The sequence below is a fragment of the Embiotoca jacksoni genome, unplaced genomic scaffold (genome assembly GCF_022577435.1).
Source record: "Embiotoca jacksoni isolate LCO1_2020_lvr unplaced genomic scaffold, fEmbJac1.0.p SCAF_149, whole genome shotgun sequence".
Classification (NCBI taxonomy): domain Eukaryota; kingdom Metazoa; phylum Chordata; class Actinopteri; family Embiotocidae; genus Embiotoca; species Embiotoca jacksoni.
The window spans coordinates 107,501-130,000 of NW_027185284.1; the positions used below are offsets into that span (position 1 = coordinate 107,501).

Here is a 22,500-nt window from a genome sequence, read left to right on the forward strand (position 1 = left end):
TTTACAGACTGATTCTTTATAAACTGATTCTTTACAGACTGATTCTTTACAGACTGATTCTTTACAGACTGATTCTTTACAGAGCGACCCTTCACTGTTGACCTCAGACTTGTCGATCACATGACAGACTTCCTGTCTCGTCTCAGGCTTCTGGTGACAGCTCCCCTCTCGTTTCGTTTGGACGCCGTGGAGACCGTGTTCGTGCAGTTGTTTGGTTTCACAGATGAGGTGACGGTCTACGTGTTCTTGAAGACCTCCATGGCTCCGGATCACACGGTTCTGACCCAGGAGGTCGTAACCCTCAACGCCCAGAACAAACACCAGGCCGTCGCCAAAGTCCGGGTGAGACATGACACGCGGTGCGATCAAAACACCGTCTGAACTTATTGATCGACCCTCGTACAAGCAAAAAAACCTGCAAATGATCTGATTATATCTTTAATAATCATGATGTCACTTCCTTTTTGTGTCTCCAGTTGTACCCGAATCAGCTGGATAAGAGTGTGAATCATGTGATTCTCCATGTCCAATCAGAGGAGATCAACAAGCACCTGTCGGTTCCCGTCAGTCGCTCCAACGGCTTCCTGTTCATCCAGACCGACAAACCGCTGTACACCCCTCATCAGAGCGGTGAGACAGTTTGTCCCAGTTCAAGCCCCGCCTCCTTTCCTGATATGTTGTAATGGACTAACCCTACGTAGGATGTCTGAGTTGAGGTGGTCTTTGTTACAGTCGGGCGGTCTTCGTTAGTTACAGACTGATCGTGGGCGTTGAAAGATGGCGCATCAAATTCAGATTATAAAGAACAGATGAAACAGATTTGATTGTATTGATTGTGTGTGAAGGCGACAGAAACCGTGAACACGGTAAACACGACCCGGTCTGAAACCAGCCTCGACCTCAGTTCACCCGGTCCATGCAGTCAGGTGGTTGAGTGAGTAAATAAATCCAGTTGTTCTTGTCAAACCGTCAAAGCTTGGTCTCTCCCCTCGCTGTGTTTGTGTGTCCAGTCAAAGTGAGGTCGTTCTCCCTCAACCAGGAGCTTCGGCCGGCCAATCGTAGCGTCTTCCTGTCCTTCAAGGTGAGCGCGACGATCCGCCGGACCAGCAGGGGGTGGCGACGCCTCAGTGGCTTGTTTTTCTTTCGTCTTATCTCAGATCGGTAATTTTTTCGTCCCCCTCAGGATCCAGATCAGACGACCGTGGACATCGTGGAGATGATCGACGTCAACAATGGAATCCCATCGATGCAAAACCCCTTCAAGATCCCTGTCAAACCCAAGTAGGAAACTCTGACTACGTCCTGTTGTCATGGCGTTTCCAGGACGTCCCGGTTGATGTGTCTCTGATTCCAGGTTGGGGATTTGGTCCATTGAAGCTTCCTACTCAGACGATTTCACCACAACAGCAAGAACTGACTTTGAGGTTAAAGAATACGGTATGGTTGTAGATTATGGTACCGAATCATCACGAGACAAACTGGGGCGATTCATACTTTGAAATGTAAATTACAAACTTTTTTTTTTTTTTTTATTAGTTCTTCCCAGTTTCTCCATCCTCGTTGAACCAAACACAAACTACATCAGTTACAGGAGCTTCACCCATTTCAGCTTTAAGGTGTCCGCCAGGTGAACAAACACTGCGTCCTCACATTCAAACAGGCTGAATCATCTGTCCGGCTGTCACTCACACCCGTCTCACCTGTCACTCACACCCGTCTCACCTGTCACTCACACCCGTCTCACCTGTCACTCACACCCGTCTCACCTGTCACTCACACCCGTCTCACCTGTCTCAGATATCTCCACGGAGCTCCGGTGGCACAGGGTGAGGTGTTCCTGCGTTACGGCTACGTTAGCGGGAAAAATCCTCCGGTCATCATTCCTTCCTCGCTCACCAGAGAAAGAGTAAGAAACACTTACAAAAAATCACACTCATAAATCTGCTCCAGGACACGGGAACATTTTAAAGAATTGATACCAACGACCGACTCTGTGTAAAAGTAAACGTGGCTTCCGGGAACTTAAAGTGCAATACCACTGAGGGCCACTAGCGGCTGGCCCCCAAAAAAACTCTGACTCAAAAAGACTCCCATTGAAAAAGCATCAAGAAAATGAATCACGTGATCTTCTATGTGTGCTAAGTTTATATAAATGCTAATTAATGCAGGAAATAGTAGCGATAGTGTGCAGTTTTTTCTGTGAAACCAAACCTCTTCGGAAAAGTTTACTGACATCAGAAAATATCTGATAAATGAACGGACACGTCTGCTACACGTCACATGTATGTTACGTGTAGTTTGGTGTTAGCGTGTCTCCCCGTGTCCTCTAGCTGTCCTCCGAAGGCGACGTGGACGTGACGGTCAACATGCAGAAGCTTCTGTCCAAACACAACGGGCCGAAGGACCTGGACCATCTGGTGGGGACGTACCTGTACATCGCCGTGCTCCTGGAGGAGGACGCAGGTAGACTCACCTACGACCTCTGACCTCTGACCCCCCGTAGGAACCTTCTAATGTAAAGACTGTGACCTGTTGTTTTTTTGTCTCTCAGGTGGTATCTCCCAGGAGGTGGAGTTTGCTGCAGTGAAGTTCGTTAAGTCGCCGTACAGGCTGAGTCTGGTGTCGACGCCCCCTTTCATCAAACCTGGACTTCCTTACCACATACAGGTGTGTTCACATCTCAGCACAGCACCGTTAGTTTCCTCACTTGATTTACATTTTTGTTTTACATTTAGCCCAAAAACATTGGCTAAAGATTTCCATCCAAGTGACGTCAGCATGTGACGCTGCCTCTCTGTGTCTGCAGGTGCTGGTGAAGGACCACCTGGACCAGCCGGTGAGCCAGGTTCAGGTGCACCTGGTGGAGCGACAGCTGCTCACACAAGGAGGGGAGAGCGAGGACATGCCGTGTCCTGTCAGCGCCAACAGCCAATCAGACGGCATTGTTGTCTTCATCTGCAACACACCAAGGGGAGGAGTCAGGGCGGTGCTAAAGGTGATGGAAAGTCAGGGGGAGTCAGGGCGGTGCTGTTGTTTACTTGTCTTTCTGTTGTTTACTCTCCGTTGTTTACTTATCTCCATGTTGTTTACTTGTTGTTTATCTATCCCCCTGTTATTTACCTGTCTTCCTGTTTATGCTTCAATGTTAATCCGTCTCCCTGTTGTTTACTTGTTTTCCTGTTGTTTACCTGTCTTCCTGTTGTTGTTGACAGTTTGAGACAGCAGACCCCGCCCTCCCAGCAGCCAGTCAGGCCTCTCTGTCTCTGGAGGCGTTGGCCTATCGCTCCCCGAACCAGCGCTACCTGTACATCGACCCCTGGCTGCCCGGCCGCGGCCTGGCGGTGGGGACCTACGCCAACATCAAGGTGTACTCGGCCACGCCCTCCTACCTGCCCGTCAAAGCCCTCAGCTACCTGGTGAGGAGGTGATGCTGCGCGTTGTCGGTTGTCTTGTTTCCACAGTTACTGACGACATCACCGCCGCGTCCTCCTCCAGGTGCTCTCCAAAGGGAAGGTGGAGCACTTCGACAGCCAGAAGTTCGTCTCCAGCGCCGACAGCCAACAGGGGCTGAGCTTCCGGGTGACGGCGTCCATGGTGCCGTCTGTCCGGCTGCTGGTCTTCTACATCCTGTTCGGGGAGGGGACGGCCGAGCTGGTCGCCGACAGCGTCTGGATAGACGTCAGCGACAAGTGTGTCAACGGACTGCAGGTACGACCGCACGCTGATGTCCACATTCAATACTGGAGGTCACGCACAGACCGCCGGGTCACAGAGGGGTTATATCACTGTGTGTGTGTGTGTGTGTGTGTGTGTGTGTGTGTGTGTGTGTGTGTGTGTGTGTGTGTGTGTGTGTGTGTGTGTGTGTTTGTGTGTGTGTGTGTGTGTGTGTTTGTGTGTGTGTGTGTGTGTTTGTGTGTGTGTGTGTGTGTGTTTGTGTGTTTGTGTGTGTGTGTGTGTGTGTTTGTGTGTGTGTGTGTGCGTGTGTTTGTGTGTTTGTGTGTGTGTGTGTGTGTGTGTTTGTGTGTGTGTGTGTGTGTGTTTGTGTGTGTGTGTGTGTGTGTTTGTGTGTGTGTGTGTGTGTGTGTGTGTGTGTGTTTGTGTGTGTGTGTGTGTGTTTGTGTGTGTGTGTGTGTGTGTGTGTGTGTTTGTGTGTGTGTGTGTGTGTGTGTTTGTGTGTGTGTGTGTGTGTGTGTTTGTGTGTGTGTGTGTGTGTGTGTGTGTTTGTGTGTTTGTGTGTGTGTGTGTGTGTGTGTGTGTGTGTGTTTGTGTGTGTGTGTGTGTGTGTGTGTGTTTGTGTGTGTGTGTGTGTGTGTGTGTGTGTGTTTGTGTGTGTGTCAGACCGACGTCTCTTCCCGCAGGCCGACCTACAAACCAAAGGAAAACCTCCAGCTGAACATCAGGACCAATCAGGACGGTCTGGTTGCTTTGTCCGCCGTAGACTCCGCCCTCTTCACCCTGCGACCCAAATACAGAGACCCCGTCACCATGGTAACTACCTCCAATAGCTCGTACCTCGGACCGAACCGTTTGTTCGTGCTCTGAACGCTCACTAACAGGAAGTACGGTGGCCTCGCAGGTTCTGCGTCACATCGAGCGCAGCGACCTCGGCTGCGGAGGAGGCGGCGGCAAAGACGGCGCCGACGTCTTTCGATTGGCCGGCCTCACCTTCATCACCAACGCCAACGCCCAGCCAACGACCAGCAGTACGTCAATCAGTCGGTCAGTCGGTCCGTTGGTGGTCTGATGGTCTGGTGGTCTGATGGTCTGGTGGTCTGGTGGTCTGGTGGTCTGATGGTCTGGTGGTCTGGTGGTCTGATGGTCTGGTGGTCTGGTGGTCTGATGGTCTGGTGGTCTGATGGTCTGGTGGTCTGATGGTCTGGTGGTCTGGTGGTCTGGTGGTCTGATGGTCTGGTGGTCTGGTGGTCTGATGGTCTGATGGTCTGGTGGTCTGATGGTCTGGTGGTCTGATGGTCTGGTGGTCTGGTGGTCTGGTGGTCTGATGGTCTGGTGGTCTGATGGTCTGATGGTCTGGTGGTCTGGTGTGTGCAGGTGATGCGTGCGTGGCGGCGGTGCGTCCCAAGCGAGCGTTAACCGAAGAGGCTAAGACCCAGAAAGGTAGGACTCCCCTGACCCCAACGTTCACCTGTGTTCACCTTTGACCCCGTGTCTCGTCACGCATCGTCATGGAATCCGTGTAGTTTTTTTTTTAAAGTGCCTGCATCCCTCCTGTCCATCCAGCGCAGACTTACGGTCGCCTGAAGAGATGCTGCGAACACGGGATGCGTTACGTCCCGAAGATCATGAGCTGCCAGTCGTTCGCCAAGCAGCAGTTCAGGAATCACCGCCACTGCGAGGCCGCCTTCAGGGAGTGCTGCGAGTTCATGCTGCAGAGCCTGGACCAGAACGACAACCTGGTCCTGGGTCGCCACGGTCAGTCCGGTCGGTTACCTGCTGTTACCTTTAGGGGGCGCCAGAGTCGCAGGTAGCGTCACTCCCGATCCCTTTTGTGCGTGTTTGTGTGTTTGCGTACAGAACTGGGGGCGGACTTCGACGTCGCTCCTTCTCTGGTGCGGAGCTACTTCCCTGAGAGCTGGATGTGGGAGGTGCAGCGCGTCAGGTGACTCGAATCAAACGCACATCAGGAGTTTCTATTTCGGAAGATGAGTGGAAAAAAAATAAGAGCAGCTTAATAATTACTATTGTTATAATTACGTGTTTAGGTCTGTACATGTTTTTATTTCAAGTTTTTCCTAAAGATCCTTCCATTCATCATTTTAGCTATTTCAACCTGTCGCTATGACAACCGTTAGTTACCTTCAGCTATCAACTTACTTCTTCTCAATTACTTCTAGCTAACTGTTATTACGTTTAGCTAACGTTCGTTACGTCTGACTAACGTTAGTTACGTTCGGCTAACGTACGTTATGGAGACAGCAGCTCCTGGTTGTGGTCGAGTGCAGTTAGAGTTCAGAGTTTGTGTGTGTTTTTGTCGGTTGTGTGTTTAGGTCGGGCCTGACATCATTCAGCAGGCCGCTGCCGGACTCTCTGACCACCTGGCAGGTGAAAGCTGTCGGCGTGTTCGGGAATGGTGAGTTTCTGTAACACCACGCTGCTCTTCTTCACTGGAACATGTTTCACTGACCGTTTTAAATGTTTCCGTCGGGCCTCATCACGTTCTGTATTCTCTTTTTCTAAATATAGTTGTATTGAATCAATGTGCGTGTGCGTGTGCGTCAGGTGTGTGTGTTGCTGACCCGGTCCAGGTGTCGGTCAGCCTGCCGCTCAGCGTGGACGTCCCGCTGCCCTACCAGGTGGTCCGAGGAGAGCAGGTGGAGCTCAGAGGCTCCGTGTATAACCAGAAGGCCAACAGTGTCACGGTAACAAACGCACCCTGCTACGTATCCCATGATGCACTGCAAGCATCAACATGGCAGAGGATCATAAAAGTGGCTCGGCTCTCCCTCCTCTTCCTAAGTACTGCATAACGCTGACTGCCAGCCCATCGGTCTGCCTGCTCCAGTCCCAGTCGGTCCCCATGGGGGCGGGGCTTCACTCCACGGCCTGCAAGTGGCACAAGCTGTCTGCAGGAGGCGTGGCCAGAGTGACTTTCACCGTGCTGGGCCTGGAGCCCGGAGAACACGGCCTGACCTTCACCCTAAAGATCCGCGGAGGAGATAGAGACGTGGTGGAGAAGAAGCTGCGGGTGGTGGTACGTACCTGATGACATCATCCACCTGATTCCTGTTCAGTTTGTCTCTGAAACATCTCCTTTAACGTTTCAGCCTGAAGGAGTGAGACAGGAAGTGAACTCTGGAGGGAGACTCGACCCGCAGGGACTTTACGGTACGTTGACACGATCTGCAGAACCGAGCCAGGTTCTGGTCCGCTGTGTGCTGACGTCCGTCTCTGCTGTAGGTTCTGAGAAGAGAACGGTGGTTCTGAAGAACCAACTGCCGTCAAACATCGTTCCAAACTCAGCTGTGGAGAGATCGCTGAGCATCAACGGTGAGACGGGAACACATTCTGCTGCAGAGGTTCTACTGAACACGTTGCACTGAACACGTTCTACTGAACACGTTCTACTGAACACGGTCTGCTGAACACGTTCTGCTGAAACGTTCTGGTGCAGAGGTTCTACTGAACACGGTCTGCTGAAACGTTCTGGTGCAGAGGTTCTACTGAACACGTTCTACTGAACACGTTCTGCTGAAACATTCTGGTGCAGAGGTTCTACTGAACACGTTCTACTGAACACGTTCTGCTGAACACGTTCTGGTGCAGAGGTTCTACTGAACACGTTCTACTGAACACATTCTGGTGCAGAGGTTCTACTGAACACGTTCTACTGAACACGTTCTGGTGCAGAGGTTCTACTGAACACATTTTATGTGTGTGTTTAGTGTGTATTAAGTGTGTGTTTTGGTCACCAGGGGAGGTCCTGGGTGAGGTCCTGTCGGTGCTGCTCCGCCCTGAAGGCCTCCAGCAGCTCGTCAGCCTGCCGGCCGGGTCAGCAAAGGCGGAGCTAGACAGGCTCCTCCTCCTGGTGCAGGTGTACGGTCACCTGGAGACGACGATGAGCTGGGACGTTCTGGGAGGAGATGCCAAGAAGAAGTCAGCTGACCTGAGGAGGAAGATCAGGGAGGGTGAGGAGGCGATGAAGATACACTGATGGTCACTCACACACACACACACAGAGTGACAGTGTGTGTGTGTGTGTGTGTGTGTGTGTGTGTGTGTGTGTGTGTGTGTGTGTGTAGGTCTGGTAGGTGTCAGCTCCTTCCGACGTGAAGACTCCAGCTACAACATGTGGGTGAACAGAGAGTCGAGCAGCTGGTGAGTTAGAAACACTCTGGCACGTCCTGGTGGTCGTCGTGACAACGACCATCTGACTCTATTCTCCCTGTGCGCCGTCTGCCAGGCTCACTGCTCTGGTGGTGAGGACTCTGTCTGCGGCGGACCAGCTGGTCTCTGTGGACCATCAGTCCCTCTCAGAGTCCGTCTCCTGGTTGATCCGCAGGACTCAACAGCCGGACGGATCCTTCAGAGACAAGTCCTCCTCCTTCAGACCCAAAGCCATGGTCAGAAACCCTCCTCCTCCTTTTCATCATCGTCCTCTTCATCATCCTCCTCCTCCTCCTCTTCCTCTTCTTGGTGTGATCTTCCTCTCCCGATGTTTGTCTAACCTTGGTGCGTTCTGATTGGCAGCAGGCTGCAGGGACCGATGCGGTGGACCAATCGGTGTGTCTGACGTCCTTCGTGCTGATCGCGTTACACAAGGCGACGCGCATCAAAGACCCGATCCTGCAGCTGCGAGTGAGACTCCGCCTCCTCCCCGCTCTCTTCATCTCTTCATCCTCTTCCTCTGTCAGACGAGATGATCTAAACCACGTCTGTCCATCAAATCACTTCTCATTTTGTTTCTTCAGTTCCACGATGACAGCATGAGCTCTGCAGCAAACTACATTTCCCAGCATGCCTCTGGTGTGAAGAGCGTATATGTGCGAGCGGTGGCGACCTTCGCTCTGACCCTCCACGACCCCAACAGCATGGCGGCCTCGCAGCTGCTCGGCAGCCTGGAGAACCTGGCTCGACAGAAAGGTGTTTGCTTGTTTGTGTGTTTTTGTTTGTTTGTATGTAAATTGTTGGTGTGTCTGGTTTATTGTTTATTGTTTGTTTTTGTGTTTGTTTGTCTGTTTGAAGGTCTGCTTGTTTGTTTTTTGTTTATGTATTTTCTTTTGTTTTTTGTTTATTTTTGGTTTTAGTTTGTTAGTGTGTTTGTTTGTTCTGTGTTTACTTGTTTGTGTGTTTGTTTGTATGAAGATTGTTTGCCTGTCTGTTTTATTGTTTATTGTTTGTTTGTTTGTCAGAAACTCTGTCTTCAGTAGAATATCAATGATCAAATCATGTTTGGAAGTTGTTGTTATTTTTATTTTTTATTTGTACACATAAACAACGACAACAACATGACACCAGGAACAGAAGTCAAAAAGACGCACCAACAAATGAATGACACGAGAGACGAGTAGAGGTTCTGAGGTGTTTGGACTGTGTCTGTTCTCCAGGTAACCCAGCTGTCCTCAGGTACTGGCAGGAGTCCAATGAGACAGCTGATTGGCTGAAACCCGACCAATCCAGCGGTCTGACGGTGGAGACAACGGCCTACGTCCTGCTGACGGTGCTGCTCAAGGTGCTGCTAGAGGACAGTGTTCCTGTAGTTCCCGTCTCTGCCTGTAGAGGACAGTGTTTCTGTAGTTCCTGTCTCTGCCTGTAGAGGACAGTGTTTCTGTAGTTCCCGTCTCTGCCTGTAGAGGACAGTGTTTCTGTAGTTCCTGTCTCTGCCTGTAGAGGACAGTGTTCCTGTAGTTCCCGTCTCTGCCTGTAGAGGACAGTGTTTCTGTAGTTCCCGTCTCTGCCTGTAGAGGACAGTGTTTCTGTAGTTCCCGTCTCTGCCTGTAGAGGACAGTGTTTCTGTAGTTCCTGTCTCTGCCTGTAGAGGACAGTGTTTCTGTAGTTCCCGTCTCTGCCTGTAGAGGACAGTGTTCCTGTAGTTCCTGTCTCTGCCTGTAGAGGACAATGTTTTATTAATATTATGATAATATATTTATTAAAGGGGCGGATCCACTATGCTAACCCCATCCTGACCTGGTTGACCCAGGATCAGCACTACGGAGAGGCTTTCTACTCAGTCCAGGTAACCAGGAGACCCTCTGACTGTCTGTCTCACAGTGAGGACAGAACACAATGTCCTCACAAGGTCTGAAACTCAGATCGGTCCTCCGGTAGACACATGCAGATATTAAATTTTTGTGATCTTTCTGTTGACCTTTGACCTCTCTCAGGACACTGTGTTGTCCCTGGAGGCGTTGACAGAGTACAGCCGGATTGTCCCTCGAGCCGTCCTCAATCAGGACATTAACATCCAATACAGCAGGAAGGGGTCACTGGGACAAGTTCAACTCAGCCAGAGCCGACCTGTGGCCACACCCATCCAGGTGAGACAGAGAGACAGGTATAGGACAGTGATACAGGTGAAGGACAGTGAGACAGGTGAAGGACAGTGAGACAGGTCTACTGTGGTTAATATTTGTTTTTTCCTGCCAGGTAACGAAGAACGATGACATCACCGTGTCCACGGGCTATGGGAAGGGCGTGTCCAATGTGAAGGTGGGTGTGGTATGGTTCAGTCCATTCATTGGACATTTGTCTCCCTGAGACTTCCCAGAATGCCGTGTGTCTCTGTGTCCCCAGATGAGGACAGTCTACTACCAGACGACGTCGTCCACTCAGACCAGATGTAACTTCAACCTGACCATCGAGGTGCTCGGGCCTGGCGTCTCTGAGCGTAAGCTCCGCCTCCGCGTCCATCTACATGGACACAGTCTGCAGACACGTGTCCTTCAGGGACAATTTAAAAAAAAAAACGTTGATTTATGAAGTTAAGAAGGACCAAAAGTTTGTTTGGAGCTGCTTTCTAATTTCACACGTCTGTTGCTCTGCACCAGAGTCCATTCAGAAAACAGCCGATTTTATTGCTCCATGTTGCACCAGGCTGGACTCGCAGGTTACATGCTTTAATTTGTCTTTCATGTCAAACAGACACATTTATGATGATCTCACATTTCCTCATTCTTCATATCACTCCTTCACTTCTCCTTCCACCAGAGTCCAGTCAGAAAACAACAGATTGTAACAGCTGTGTATCATTAGGCTGCTGTTTGTGTCTTCACTCATTTTTAACGGACTTTATTTACTTCTTTTAACTTAAAGAACAACAGAATAAATGTTTACAGGTGAGTGCAGCTGTCAGCAGATTAAACGTGTTCCTCTCGTTATCAGATCCCAGCCTGAGAGCTCCTCACCTGGTCGCCTGTGCAAAGTAAGAACCCCGACGTCACTGTGTGTTCACTGACCCGACGCTCTGCAGGACGTCTCAGTGAGCTGGACTGTGTGTTGCAGGTATAATCCTCCTCCGAACGAGGTCTTCACCGAGTCCAGTCTGACCGTGATGAAGATCCAGCTGCCCACAGGTGTGGAGGCTCACCTGGAGGACCTGAGACAGGTGAGTCTGCTCTTTATGCTTTAATGTGACCATCAGACTGATTATTGGATCAGTCTGGTGTTCAATTACATCATGAAGTCAGACTTTCAAAATAAAACTGACTTCATTACCAAAACGAAGTGATCATTTCCATCCAGCGAGGCTCCGCCCCCTCTCCTCTCACCATCAGGATTATTATGACAGGAAATCGCCACAGATTGAAGATTACTGTTTATCAGGGAGGTGGTAAAAAAAAACCAATCATTTCTTTTCTCGACTTGTAATTTCCGCAGTTTTACCGTAAAAAAAAAAAATCACGTAATACTCTGCAAATTACGTTGTAATTTTTGAGAAAACATTTTCCAAAATCAGTTTTTATGCAACAATCATAAAAAAACCCATCAAATCCTGGAGGCACTGATTAATACAATTCATTACTCCAAGTCCCATAAAAAATTTCATATGGTTGTTTTGTGAATGGGAAAATTAGCGACAGAGACATCTGGTGGACGTTCGATGAACTGCAGGTTGCTACCGACTGTTTGTTGGTTTGAACGCGACGTTTGATGGAAACACAGAAGAAACTCAGATTTGCGTGTTTTCGTGATGATTTCCTGTCGTTGCTGTTTCACAGTTCCAAGAAGCCGACGAGCCGCTGGTGTCGCACTACGAGCTGCAGGGGAACACCGTGGTCGTCCAGATGGACAGCGTGAGTCCCCACAAACACCACAAACAAACACATGTCACAGCAGGGAGTCTCCTTTCACTCTGGATTATGTGATTATTTACACCGCTGACGTTCATCTCTCTAAGTGATGTCACTTCCTGTCCGACCGCAGGTTCCCTCAGACGACTTCCTGTGCATTGGTTTTCGGATCAGAACCGGGTTCACGGTGGGCGGAGCCAGTGAGTCCCTGTTCAGTGTCACCGAGCCCCAGGACAGAGGTGAGAGTCACAGCCTGCAGTGCATCTTGGGAGTTGTGGAATTGTAGAGTTCCCAACATGCATTGTTTGAGAGCTGAAACTAAATTCATTGGTCCACTGAGGTGAGTGAGAAGATCAATAATTTAGATTTTTTTTTTTCTTATTGTCAGAAGCAGCAGGAAATTATTTATTAGTTATTTTAAGATGAAAAAACTTTCTTTAGATTTCAGTTTCTTTCTTTTTAAACTAGTTTGATGCTCGGATCATTTCCTATTTGTGTGTTTCTGGATGTTTGTGTCGAAGTGATCAGACTTCAGGGAGATGTATGTGTTTCTGTTGCAGGCAGTTTGTGCACCAAACAGTTCTCCTACCAGCAGCAGAAGCTGCAGCGCCTCTGTGTGGCCGAACAGTGTCAGTGCATGACAGGTACGGTCAGGTCTGAGCACTGATTGGCTCAGATCGGCTGTCACTCACACAGTAACTCTGTTTTTGACTGTAATATGTTGCTGTTCACTTTGTGTTGCGTGTTGTTTACGTGTGTTGCATGTTGTTGTGCAGCTGCGTGTGCGGCCTACAGAGGAAACATCAACACGACTCTGACGGCAGCAGAACGAACCGAAGAGACCTGCAGGCCGCACGTCAGATACGGTGAGAATCACAGCGGAATTATAACACCAGTTCACAGTTGAACTGAACACCAAACAGGAAGCTGCCACAGAACCCCACAGACCCCAGATCCCCCAGGGGCCACTGAGGGCTACTGAGGGCCACCAGGGGGCACTGAGGGCTACTGAGGGCTACTGAGGGCCACTGAGGGCTACTGAGGGCCACCAGGGGCTGGCTCCATCAATCCTCTGGCTCCAATGGACTCTCATTCAAAAATCTACTTCCAGAAGAAGAACCAGCAGCATTCCAGCGTGTTTCACCTCCTCTGTATTTGTTGTGTTTCCTGCTGCAGCCTACAAGGTGGAGGTGACATCCGCCGCAGCAGAAGGAGACTTCATGACCTACACAGCCACCGTAGTTGAAGTCCTGAAGAACGACCATAAAGGTGAGGCGCTGATATCAGCATAAAATCATTGATATCAGGATAAAATCATTGATATCAGGATAAAATCATTGATATCAGGATAAAATCATTGATATTAGGATAAAATCATTGATATCAGGATAAAATCATCTGATTTTGGAATAAAATCATTGATATCAGGATAAAATCATTGATATCAGGATAAAATCATTGATATCAGGATAAAATCATCTGAATTTGGAATAAAATCATTGATATCAGGATAAAATCATTGATATCAGGATAAAAAAATTTATATCAGGATAAAAATCATCTGATATCAGGATAAAATCATTGATATCAGGATAAAATCATCTGATATCAAGATAAAAATCATCTGATATCATGATAAAATCATTGATATCAGGATAAAATAATCTGATATCATGATAAAATCATTTATATCAAGATAAAATCATCTGATTTTAGGATAAAATTAGATATCAGGATAAAATCATCTGATATCAAGATAAAATCATTGCTATCAGGATACAATAATCTGATATCAGGATAAAATCATTGATATCAGGATAAAAAAATCATTGATATCAGGAAAAAAATCATCTGATTTTGGAATAAAATAATTGATATCAGGATAAAATCATTGATATCAGGATAAAATCATCTGATATCAAGATAAAAAAAAATCATCTGGTATCAGGATAAAATCGATATCAGGATAAAAAATCATCTGATATCAGGATAAAATCATTGATATCAGGATAAAATCATCTGATTTTAGGATAAAATCATTTATATCAGGATAAAATCATTGATATCAAGATAAAATCATCTGATTTTGGGATAAAATCATTGATATCAGGATAAAATAATCTGATTTTGGGATAAAATCATTGATACAAGGATAAAATCATTGATATCAGGATAAAATCATTGATATCAGGATAAAATCATCTGATTTTAGGATAAAATTAGATATCAGGATAAAATCATCTGATATCAAGATAAAATCATTGCTGTCAGGAAAAAATAATCTGATTTTAGGATAAAATTATTGATATCAGGATAAAATCATTGATATCAGGATAAAATCGTCTGATATCAAGATAAAATCATTGATATCAGGAAAAAAAAATCATCTGATTTTAGGATAAAATTAATATCAGGATAAAATCATTGATATCAGGATAAAATCATGTGCCTCATTTTTTGTCGTCTGCAGACTTTGAAGCAGTGAGTTCAGGGACCGAGGTGGAGCTGGTAAAGAAGGCCACCTGCAGTGGAGTCGATATCCAGAAGGCCAGACAGTACCTGGTGATGGGAGCCAGCGGGTCAGAGGTCACGATCAACAACAGCTTCAGGTCAGTGCTCCCCCCCCCTATAGTCCTTCTTCTTCCTGTTTGTCCGGCGCTGACCTGCCGTGTTGTGTTCAGGTATCGTCTTCCTATGGACTCGGACACCCTGCTGGAGCTCTGGCCGACGGACTGTAGTTCTCCTGAGTGTTTGAACTACATTTCCCAGTTGGAGGACTACGCTCTGGACCTGCAGTTATCCAGCTGCCCCTGAATCATATATGAAGTATAAATAAATAAAGAAATGGATTTTTCTGTTTTATTTCAGTATTTGTTTCAACATTTGTTTTTTAGGAGTGTTTATTTATTGTTAATTTATTTATCCATCAATAACTGTTTTGAAGAACCAGCGGGCATACGTAGGTTTTGAGGGGTCCTTGAAGGCAGCATCCACCTGCCGTGAAACCGGAGCTCGTTTCGGTGTCTCCGTGTTTCCTGTCAAACGTGTTTTTCAACAAGAAAATGACGTCAACACGTAACCCGCTGTCTGTCAGACGGTTGCCATGGAGACGGAGGATTAACTAATCCCAGCTGGCTAACAGTCGTTAGCAGCAGACACGGTAAAAGTTTGTTCACCGGGTTTATTACCGGGTTTATTACCGGGTTTATTACCGGGTTTATTACCGGGTCGGACGCCGGTGACACCCTGTCCGACCGGCGCACGAGCTGTCAGCTCGCTCAGTTTGAAGTTAGCGCGAGCTCGTCACAGCGCCACGTAACGAGATGTTGCTATGGTGACCAAAGGCCGACACGCTAACCAGGCTAAAGCTAATTTACCTGGTAAATTTACTAACTAACTTAACTATCAGTACCAGCCGCGAGGACAGATGACTTCTAACCCGGTCCGGTCCAGCACGACGGTAAACCGGTTCTCTGTGTTCATTATCAACCTGAACTTTAACTGGTTTTAACCCCTTAAAGACCAGTTTAGACCATCTGGTCTTAATTAGCGGCTAACTGAGGTAAAGTATGGAAGCCCGATGGAGACAAAAACAAACTCAAATCATGAGGTGACGTTTTACCTAAAAAAAAAAAAAAAGTTTTATTTCAAGATTATTCATCCCACATAAAATTTGTATTTTAAATTGTTTCCCATAAACCACTGTGGCGGTTTAATTTAGTGTTTAATTAATTTTTACAGTCATTTGGATAAAAAAAAAAAAAAAAAAAAGTGTCCGTCCTGTTTGTTGACTTAAATCTAGGTCAAAGGTCAAATTATATTATTTACCCGTTTAATCAGTCACAACTCTATTAGACTTGACTGACCAGTTCAGAGATGGAGGAGCAGAAGGAGGACAGAGGAGGTGCTGAGTCCCAGGAGGACAGAGGAGGAGGAGGAGAAGGAGGTGCTTCCCAGGAGAACAGAGGAGGTAGAGGAGGTGAGTACAAGGAGAACAGAGGAGGAGGTGCTGAGTACCAGGAGGATAGAAGAGGAGGAGGAGGAGGAGATGATTCCCAGGAGAACAGAGGAGGAATAGGAGGAGGAGGAGGAGGTGAGTCCCAGGAGAACAGAGGAGGAGGAGGAGGGTATATTTCCTGTACTTTCAGATGATGTAACACACCTATCTGTGGCCCCGCCCCCTCCCCTCAGGTACCAGGTGCGTCCCTGTGGAGCTGACCGGGAGTCGATCGGTGTCGACCGGAGACGGACGCATCACGGTCAGAACCAACTGTCCAGATCTTCCTCTCCATCACTGGACCTGTGGTTACTGTTGCCGTGGTGACCCCGTCTCCTCCTTGTGTGTTTTCCAGTTCATAGAGAACCTCCTCGGCTGCCGACGTCTGCAGGACCTCAACCAGAACCAGAACCAGAACCTGGTTCAGAGGATGGAGAGACTGAACCAGCTGACGGAGCTACACACCAAGAGCCAGCTGGTAGGACGCACACAAACACACACTCAGCTGACCTTCACATCAGGAGCAGCATCATCACCTCCTCATCCTCCTCCTCCTCCTCCAGACCCAGCAGCTCACAGATGTCCACCCTGTCATTGAACTGTGTCTCCCCCTGCTGGAGGACTTCAGACCCCACCCAGGTGAGAGGGTGAAGGTTCTGCTCCTCTTCATCATATCTGTTCCTCTAACAGGGGGATTAGCTCAAATGGTAGAGCGCTTGCTTAGCATGTGAGCGGTAGCGGGATCTCTTTAACTCTTGAACCTCTCCTCTGTAACGTGATTCCTGCTTCTTCCTGCAGGAGGTGTGTGGAGGTGTCATGTTGTGACCTTCAACCTCCGAGTCCACAATAATGCAACTCTCCCCCTTACTTTGGTCTTCCATCTTGTATTGGGGGCGTGTCTGTTTAATTGTCAGGTTACTATCGGTGGGCGGGACGTAGTGATGAAGATGATGTCACATGTTGGTCATCACAGTGTCAGAAATAAAGATATCAGACTGAATCGACGAGGATGGGATTCGAACCCACGCGTACAGTAACTGTGTTTATGTGTAGTCCAGGTCGACCCGCAGCCGACCAATCACAGCGAGCAGCAGCCGGAACCCGAGCGGGAAGCTCCTCCCACACAGGTAACACTAAGACACCAGAGACAAGTGTCAGGTCAGAACTGGCTGTAGCTGCAATCACATGACAGCGGTGTCCAATCAGAGAGCATTCTGCAGCGATTGACGTGTAGAACTGACGTGTCCAGTGGGGGGCGCTGTGCCGTCTCCTCGGCAAACTGTCCGTCCTGGAAGAGCTGAGAGACGCAGCCGACGAGACACGAGGACAGCTGGACAGACAGACGGAGGACAGGAGGAGGACGGAGAGACAGACGGAGGAGCTGGAGACACGACTGCTGATGCTGGATGCCGTGGACCCACGACAGGTGAGACGCCACCGAAGAAGAAGGAGGACGTTTCAGAGCTGTGGTTGTTGTTGGATGGTTTATATGGAGGTAAATGGAATATTTGATATTATTTGTGGGCGGTGTTTCAGTAAAAAAACTAAACTTCACCTTCAGAGTGAAGTTATGGGATGTCTGACTCCTCTCAGCTTCAGTCGGAAGCTTTTTATTCTGAAAAGTTTCCACAGCAAGTGAAGTGTTTGTTTCGGAGCTGCAACAGGTCGCCGTCTCTTTAAGAAGCCCCGACCCCTCCCGTTGGGGGCATCCTCAAAGGGGCGGGGCCCTACTAGCATTCCCTCACTCTCATTGGACAGAGGCCGCCTCCTCTCTGCAGCTGGCTCTCTGATTGGCTGGGAGGAAGACTTCCTGTGTGGTTTCAAAGAAAGGCAGAGAGGAGTAGAGGAAGAGGAGTTAGTAACAGAGAGGAAGAGTTGAGGAGGAGGAGGGGGAGGAGGACGGCAGCTCTGAGAGGACTTGCGTCAGGCTGAGCTGAAGGATGTGAGTACCAACGGACCGTCCGTCCGTCCGTCTGTCCTGGTCCAGACTCAACAGGTCCTCAGGGAGGGCTGATGTCCCATGATGCATTGCAGAGGAAACAGATCTGGAGAACAGAAAAACAAAGAAAGACTTCAGAAACCAGGACGAGGTTCCTGTTAGAGGAGACAGATGACAGGACGCTCTGTCTGTCTGCCTGCCTGCCTGCCTCACTATCTCTCTGTCTGTCTCTCTGTCTGTCTCACTGTCTTTCTGTCTGTCTTTCTGTCTGTCTCTCTGTCTGTCTCACTGTCTGTCTCACTGTCTCTCTGTAGACTTTTCATCCTGCTGTGTCTCTCTCTGGACATCTTAAAGTTTTATACTTCAGTAAAATCAGAATCCTGTCATAGAGGACACATGGAGGGACAGAAGGAGGAGGAGCCACTAGGAGGGGAGGAGCTTGAGGTATAGTCAGTAGGGGAATTAGCTCAAATGGTAGCGGGATCGATGGCCGCATCCTCCAAACACCTTTAACTCTTGAACCTCTCCTCTGTAACGTGACTCCTGCAGGAGTGTGTGTGTGTGATACCATCAGGTTTATTTGAGATGTGTTATGACTTTTAACCCCCACAGTCCAAAGTAATGAATCTAAAAGTGATGTAACTGTCTTTAATCATCAAAGAAGAAAAAGAAGAGGAACTTGAACCGCCATCTTTGCTAGTTCGGAGCGGTTTAGAGCAGGAAGTGACCATATTTGGACAAGCTGGGGGAGGAGCCAGCAGTGGATCTGACCGATCTGATTGGAAACCTGACGATACTACGTCCCGCCCACCGATAGCTGTAACCTGATGCATCTCTCCTTCAGGCCCATGTGACCTCCCAGCTGTCCAGCTGCAGACAGATGTTAGTTGGGATGAGCAGGAAGCAGAGCGACCTGGAGGGTCGCCTCGACGACCTGCTGTCTCGCATCGCCACGGAGACGCAGGAGATCACAGAGCTGGAGCAGCAGCTGACCGACGGTGAGAAGAAACCTGACCAATCACAGAGCGCCTCCTGGAACAGAGCCCTCTGATTGGCCGTTAGAATGAACCGGTAAAATCGATAAAATAATTTCTCCCCTCCTCCTTCTTCTTCTCCTTCTTCCTCCTCCTCCAGGTCAGATTGTGGCTAATGAAACCCTCCAGAAGGAGCTGCAGGAGGTGATCTCAGGACTTCAGGAGTATCTCCGAGGACTCAGACTGCAGGTATGAACCGACCAGATCATCCACAAAGTAAACAACAACAAAGTGACAGTAAACACAAACAGAGTGAGTGTGTGTGTCTGGATGTTCGGGGCTCCGGCGGTGTTGTGGTGTCAGAGATGTCCCCGGTTGTTGGTTAAACTGGTGTGTGTGTGTGTGAAGTGTGTGTAAAGTGTGTGTTGTGGTTTCAGGCACGTCACTCTCAGCAGCAGGTTCACAGTCTGCAGCTCCACCTGCAGGACGCTCAGAGACACTGCAGGCAGCTGGAGGACACGGCCAGGACACACACACAGGTTGGTCTACAGGAGGAACGGGGACATTATTAACACATGGAGCTGTCTGTCTCTCTGTCTGTCTCTCTAAATGTCCTTCCGTCTGTCTGTATCTGTCTGTGTCTGTCCTCAGACCATGTCCATCCAGCAGGAGGAGCTGTCCCTGCTGCAGATGGAGGCTCAGGCTCTGAGGGACAGACAGAAGGAGAGCAGCAGACAGCAGGTGGAGCTGGAGGCGGAGCTTCATCAGCTGAGGGAGGAGCTAACCCGGCAGGTGACACTGGGACAGGTAACACTGGAGTTCAGTATAAATATTGGAAACCTCTGCTGCTCTAATATAGACTGTGTGTGTGTGTGTGTGTGTGTGTGTGTGTGTTTATTTACTGTGTGTGTGTGTGTGTGTGTGTGTGTGTGTGTGTGTGTGTGTTTATTTACTGTGTGTGTGTGTGTGTGTATTTACTGTGTGTGTGTGTGTGTGTGTGTGTAGTTGCAGTGTGTGTGTGTGTATTTACTGTGTTTGTGTGTGTGTGTGTGTGTGTGTATTTACTGTGTGTGTGTGTGTGTGTGTAGTTGCAGTGTGATGCTCTGCAGGCTGCTGCAGACAAAGAGAAACAGAGCAGAGAGATCAGAGAGAGTCAGCTGCAGTCGACCGTCGACACACTGAAGGTCAGATACACAACCAACACACACACAAACAGAGAAACACACACGCGCGCACACACACACACACACACACACACACACACTCCATCAGGTACCTGTCTGTGTGTCTGCAGGATCAGAAATCATCTCTACAACAAGAGGTCCAGAGTCTTCAGGTCCAGCTGGATGTTCAGGAGGTCCAGAGAGAACCAGAGGAACTGGACCACCACAGGGACAGGTAGCAGGGGGGGTAGTTCTCCTGGTTGTTGTTGTTGTTGTTGTTGATGTGTTGGTTGTTGGGTCAGTGGATCACAGCTGACGGAGACAGTCTGAGTGTTTCCAGGGGGATTATCTCAGATGTTAGAGCGCTGGCTCAGCGTGAGAGAGGTTCTCCACTGACTGTCATATTTCATCCTGCAGAACTCAGACTGTCTTTGTTCTCTTAGAGATGATTTGAAGAACATATTGAAGACACAAACATTCACTTGGTTCAAAAGATGAACTGAAGAGAGTTTGGAGGTCGCTCTGTGTGCAACTGGCCGCTAAACGAGTCCTAACGAAGTCCTAACAAGTCCTAACATGAAGTCCTACCCCCAGTTCCGAACAGGGGGCAAAAGAGCCAATCAGGAATCACCGCCTCGGCGCTCTGCTGTTTGATTGGTTGTGACGTAGGTTATGCAAATCCCTCCGTGACAGGTAGAGTTTCGCCTCGGGACGAGATTGTGTTGTCGTCATCATCACCGTTGATTCACCTGGATGTTAATATCAGCCGCTGGACAAAGGTTTTGTGTCTCCAACTATATTATTATCACTCGGGATAAAAGTACGTTTCAATCAATGACTGAATGTAAAAAATGCTAACTTATATCTTCGTCCCTTCATAACGCTCATTAGTGGTGTATGGACGTCATAAAGTAGTTATTGCGGTAAAAATTATCCAAGAAAAGTATAATCGGAAGACATTAATGTTTAAATGTGGGACATTGATTCTGTGATCTCTTCATTTAGTAGATGGAGAAACGAGGCTAAATGTGTGAAGTTTGAGCTAACTGTTGTCGAAGAAGCGCAAATTTGAATGAATGAAAAAGCCTCTAAAATGGTTTATTTTAGTTTTATATTAACAGTTATATATTAATATATTACTACATTCACGGTTACTCCGAAATTTGGTGTTTACTCCGCATCAGTTTAGTATTAAACTGAAAGGTTTTTACAGTCGTGGGGTGAGGTGACGTCAGCCGTTTGTTTGTTTGGCTGAATTAAAACTCATTTCTGATTTTTTTTTTTTAAATAACTATTTTGCGGAGGTCAACCTAAACTATGTTTTGTTTTATTGTTGCACGAGCTTTGGTCCGAGGTGATTTACTGTAGAAGGCGCGTACATCAGCGTGACGTGACGTCAAGACGTGGACCACCTTACGTTACGTGACCTATGGACAATTACTGATCAATGTCAGCAGCTGACTGTATTGTGTCCTGTTACAGAGGACTGTTCTTTTCTTTTACACAACTCTGAAGTAAAACAAGTTGTGTTGCCTGATTTGAGCAGTTGTCGATGAAGTAATTTCACTTGTTGTTACACAATTACACTTTAGTCATGTTTCACATGTTTTGGCCGAGTGGTTAAGGCGATGGACTGCTCATCCATTGTTCTCTGCACACGAGGGTTTGAATCCCATCCTCGTCGACTGTTTTATAGACAGACTGTTTATTATAAACAGTTTATAGACACACTGATGTCCTGAGTGTCTCCTGCCTCTCCAGTGTGGAGCAGCTTTACAGGACCATCCAGCGGACCCAGCTGGAGGCCTGGCTGACCCAGGACCAGCATCAGGACCAGGACCAGCATCAGGACCAGGACCAGCATCAGGACCAGGACCAGCATCAGGACCAGGACCAGCATCAGGACCAGGACCAGGACCAGGACCAGGTGGAGACCAGTTGGATGCTGAAGGAGGAGCTGCAGAGACTCCGAGACAAACTGCAGAGATCTCAGAGCAGGAACCGACTGATCCAGCAGAACCTGGTCAGAACCAGCTGCTCATTCTCAACTGAGCTTCTCATGTTTTTAAGACGTTTTCAAATGAAAAAGATTTTCATCAAAACATATTCAGTTTTACTGTCCATTGTGAACAGTGTGATGTGGTGTGTGTGTGTCCTGCAGGAGGCGCAGGTGGAGCAGCAGCACCTGCAGCTGCAGGAGAGAGACACGCTGCTGCAGCAGGTCACACCTCCTCTTCATCATCTGACCTCTGACCTCTGACCTCTGACTCATCATCACTGTTTCCTGTGCAGCTGCGTTCTCACAGCGACGTTCAGCAGACGAGTCTCCAACGACTCAACGGGAAACTACGGCAGCTCAGCAGGGACATTTCTGATGGAGACGGACTGGAGATGAACTGTGGACACGTGAGACATCAGAGACACACACAGACACTCACACAGACACACACAGACAGACACACACAAACACACACACACTGTCTGCAGGATGAACACACCGTGGAGGAGCTGAGGGCCGAGTTGTCTAAAGCTCAGAGACACACACTCAGGCTGAGACAGAAGCTGGACCGGACCAGAACCAGGACTGGGATCAGGGCTGCAGATGGAGGACGATGGTGGTTAGTTCCTCCTGGACTCAGTGTGAGACACACACACACACACACACACACACACACACATCAGT

At 48.3% G+C, this 22,500-nt stretch overlaps 2 protein-coding genes across 15 annotated transcripts in view; both read left to right on the plus strand.

Moving 5' to 3' along the window:
• Positions 1-14,606, plus strand: part of c5 (complement component 5) — a 17,265-nt gene extending 2,659 nt beyond the window's left edge. Inside the window, exons 2-42 of one of the 2 annotated variants that reach the window (XM_069148464.1) lie at positions 147-342; positions 477-630; positions 1,011-1,081; positions 1,184-1,281; positions 1,355-1,437; positions 1,537-1,627; positions 1,798-1,906; positions 2,331-2,463; positions 2,552-2,667; positions 2,807-2,995; positions 3,213-3,416; positions 3,496-3,708; positions 4,339-4,488; positions 4,577-4,703; positions 5,050-5,115; positions 5,239-5,430; positions 5,533-5,617; positions 6,006-6,088; positions 6,238-6,377; positions 6,476-6,709; positions 6,783-6,843; positions 6,916-7,005; positions 7,431-7,643; positions 7,758-7,833; positions 7,919-8,078; positions 8,206-8,313; positions 8,427-8,598; positions 9,063-9,187; positions 9,611-9,691; positions 9,840-9,992; positions 10,102-10,164; positions 10,249-10,342; positions 10,837-10,876; positions 10,957-11,059; positions 11,673-11,747; positions 11,878-11,983; positions 12,305-12,388; positions 12,521-12,610; positions 12,921-13,013; positions 14,215-14,353; positions 14,426-14,606. In XM_069148464.1, coding sequence (XP_069004565.1) covers positions 147-342; positions 477-630; positions 1,011-1,081; positions 1,184-1,281; positions 1,355-1,437; positions 1,537-1,627; positions 1,798-1,906; positions 2,331-2,463; positions 2,552-2,667; positions 2,807-2,995; positions 3,213-3,416; positions 3,496-3,708; positions 4,339-4,488; positions 4,577-4,703; positions 5,050-5,115; positions 5,239-5,430; positions 5,533-5,617; positions 6,006-6,088; positions 6,238-6,377; positions 6,476-6,709; positions 6,783-6,843; positions 6,916-7,005; positions 7,431-7,643; positions 7,758-7,833; positions 7,919-8,078; positions 8,206-8,313; positions 8,427-8,598; positions 9,063-9,187; positions 9,611-9,691; positions 9,840-9,992; positions 10,102-10,164; positions 10,249-10,342; positions 10,837-10,876; positions 10,957-11,059; positions 11,673-11,747; positions 11,878-11,983; positions 12,305-12,388; positions 12,521-12,610; positions 12,921-13,013; positions 14,215-14,353; positions 14,426-14,558 — 4,993 coding nt within the window. In that variant the 3' untranslated portion in view covers positions 14,559-14,606. The remainder of the gene's footprint in view (positions 1-146; positions 343-476; positions 631-1,010; positions 1,082-1,183; positions 1,282-1,354; positions 1,438-1,536; positions 1,628-1,797; positions 1,907-2,330; positions 2,464-2,551; positions 2,668-2,806; positions 2,996-3,212; positions 3,417-3,495; positions 3,709-4,338; positions 4,489-4,576; positions 4,704-5,049; positions 5,116-5,238; positions 5,431-5,532; positions 5,618-6,005; positions 6,089-6,237; positions 6,378-6,475; positions 6,710-6,782; positions 6,844-6,915; positions 7,006-7,430; positions 7,644-7,757; positions 7,834-7,918; positions 8,079-8,205; positions 8,314-8,426; positions 8,599-9,062; positions 9,188-9,610; positions 9,692-9,839; positions 9,993-10,101; positions 10,165-10,248; positions 10,343-10,836; positions 10,877-10,956; positions 11,060-11,672; positions 11,748-11,877; positions 11,984-12,304; positions 12,389-12,520; positions 12,611-12,920; positions 13,014-14,214; positions 14,354-14,425) is intronic. The other variant, XM_069148465.1, reaches the window with a different exon arrangement.
• Positions 14,607-14,764: 158 nt separating this feature from the next.
• Positions 14,765-22,500, plus strand: part of cntrl (centriolin) — a 19,543-nt gene continuing 11,807 nt past the window's right edge. For 4 of the 13 annotated variants that reach the window (XM_069148469.1, XM_069148473.1, XM_069148470.1 and 1 more), the window contains exons 1-15: positions 14,932-15,837; positions 15,936-16,003; positions 16,097-16,219; positions 16,305-16,380; positions 16,795-16,868; positions 16,991-17,167; positions 18,525-18,678; positions 18,815-18,903; positions 19,092-19,193; positions 19,306-19,461; positions 19,743-19,838; positions 19,949-20,052; positions 21,579-21,840; positions 21,979-22,038; positions 22,110-22,457. In XM_069148469.1, coding sequence (XP_069004570.1) covers positions 15,621-15,837; positions 15,936-16,003; positions 16,097-16,219; positions 16,305-16,380; positions 16,795-16,868; positions 16,991-17,167; positions 18,525-18,678; positions 18,815-18,903; positions 19,092-19,193; positions 19,306-19,461; positions 19,743-19,838; positions 19,949-20,052; positions 21,579-21,840; positions 21,979-22,038; positions 22,110-22,457 — 2,106 coding nt within the window. In that variant the 5' untranslated portion in view covers positions 14,932-15,620. Of the gene's footprint in view, positions 14,905-14,927; positions 15,838-15,935; positions 16,004-16,096; positions 16,220-16,304; positions 16,381-16,794; positions 16,869-16,990; positions 17,168-17,565; positions 17,684-17,708; positions 18,125-18,524; positions 18,679-18,814; positions 18,904-19,091; positions 19,194-19,305; positions 19,462-19,742; positions 19,839-19,948; positions 20,053-21,578; positions 21,841-21,978; positions 22,039-22,109; positions 22,458-22,500 lie in introns of those variants that run through there. The other 9 variants (XM_069148468.1, XM_069148472.1, XM_069148467.1 and 6 more) reach the window with 9 other exon arrangements.